We start from the raw sequence: 1,444 nt of genomic DNA, 5'->3' as shown, positions 1-1,444 counted from the left end.
CCCAAAATTCTAATCAGTTCCACTCATAATGCATAAAATATCTATAAAAACATAATTAAATTTAGAGCAATCCAAAATCTCTGAGCTGAATGAGCTGGTTTATTCACACACTATCATTTGTCAGTGTAATAAATTTGGCACTTGGAGCTGGTGTAACATACCAACTTTGACAGTGACATTGATAAATTGATAGCAGCTCTGCTGACTTGGACTCAGTGACACATACAACAAGTGACAATGACACGAACTGTGGTTAAAATAGGAAGACCAAAGTACATGACTTGTCAGTCAAACAAAGACACCACAAGGGTTGCTGTGGCATGGGATTGAGAAACCCACTGTCCCTACCCATTTAATTACAAAGGGATGCACAGCTGCACAGAGCTATTTAGATCTAAAGATGAATCACAATCAGTTAAAATAAACTGCAAGACCTAACTTCCGTTCTGTACCTGTGAGCTGAGATAAGGAGATTTCTGGTCCCTCTGAGTTGCTGTACACTGCACAGATGGTGATTGTGTAGGTGGACTGTGGGTTCAGGTCTTCGATACGATGGAAAAGAACACTATGGTCTAGGTAACGGGACAGAGGGCTGCTATCATCTGTAAACAGGAAGGTACATAAGCACAGATACACATAACACAATATTATTTACAATGCAGGAATATTGAGTGACTCCCACAGTTCCCATTCCTGTTTTTTTAGATATATAGTCTTTAAAGGCATCAAAAGGTTGTCTGACAAGTATACAAACAGAAAGTAAATTTGACTGACCTGTGAAAACATAAATAGTCCCCATATTGGAGATGGAGCAGAGAAAATAATGGGCAAATATATCACCTGACTTCCAAGAGAGTTTGTACTCGGTAGCGCCAACAATGGGACTCCACTCCACATCTATGGAGGTACTGGTGTAGGATGTCACTTTGAAGTTGGACACATAGCCCAACGGAGCTGAGAAAAGAGGAAGATCATGAACATGAATAACCTGCATTTGCTCTAACAATACATTGTCAATTACATTATTTAATCGATAATATGAAACAGAAAGATTCATGACAAATGGGTACATTTTCTTCTGTCAAAGCTTTCTAGATGTAGTACTCCAGGGTGTATCAATACACTGTGCCGGGGGGTTTCAAGTGCAACACCCAGCAATGAAACTTTCAACCAGACAGGGCAGAGCAATCCTGTTTTTCAGCCTGGTGTTAAGTTACTGATAAAAGACGGTGAATTGATCTCCAGGCACTTCTAATACAAATTAGTATAATCTTAATTTAATTTATTATTTATTTAACTCATGCGTCATTACAGGTACTGGTCATATAATTAGAATATCATCAAAGAGTTTATTTATTTCAGTAATTCCATTCAAAAAGTGAAACTTGGATATTATATTCATTCATTACACACAGACTGATATATTTCAAATGTTTATTTCATT

At 37.5% G+C, this 1,444-nt stretch overlaps 1 protein-coding gene across 1 annotated transcript in view; it reads right to left on the bottom strand.

Moving 5' to 3' along the window:
- col7a1l (collagen type VII alpha 1-like) overlaps positions 1-1,444 on the bottom strand; it is a 65,569-nt gene that overhangs the window by 43,347 nt on the left and 20,778 nt on the right. Inside the window, exons 15-16 of the mRNA XM_046072423.1 lie at positions 841-954; positions 453-602 (exon numbers count right to left, since the gene is read on the bottom strand). Of these exons, the coding sequence (XP_045928379.1) occupies positions 453-602; positions 841-954 (264 nt within the window). The remainder of the gene's footprint in view (positions 1-452; positions 603-840; positions 955-1,444) is intronic.

This window comes from Micropterus dolomieu, linkage group LG16 (genome assembly GCF_021292245.1).
Source record: "Micropterus dolomieu isolate WLL.071019.BEF.003 ecotype Adirondacks linkage group LG16, ASM2129224v1, whole genome shotgun sequence".
NCBI lineage: Eukaryota > Metazoa > Chordata > Actinopteri > Centrarchiformes > Centrarchidae > Micropterus > Micropterus dolomieu.
This window is presented reverse-complemented; position numbering and strand designations above follow the sequence as displayed.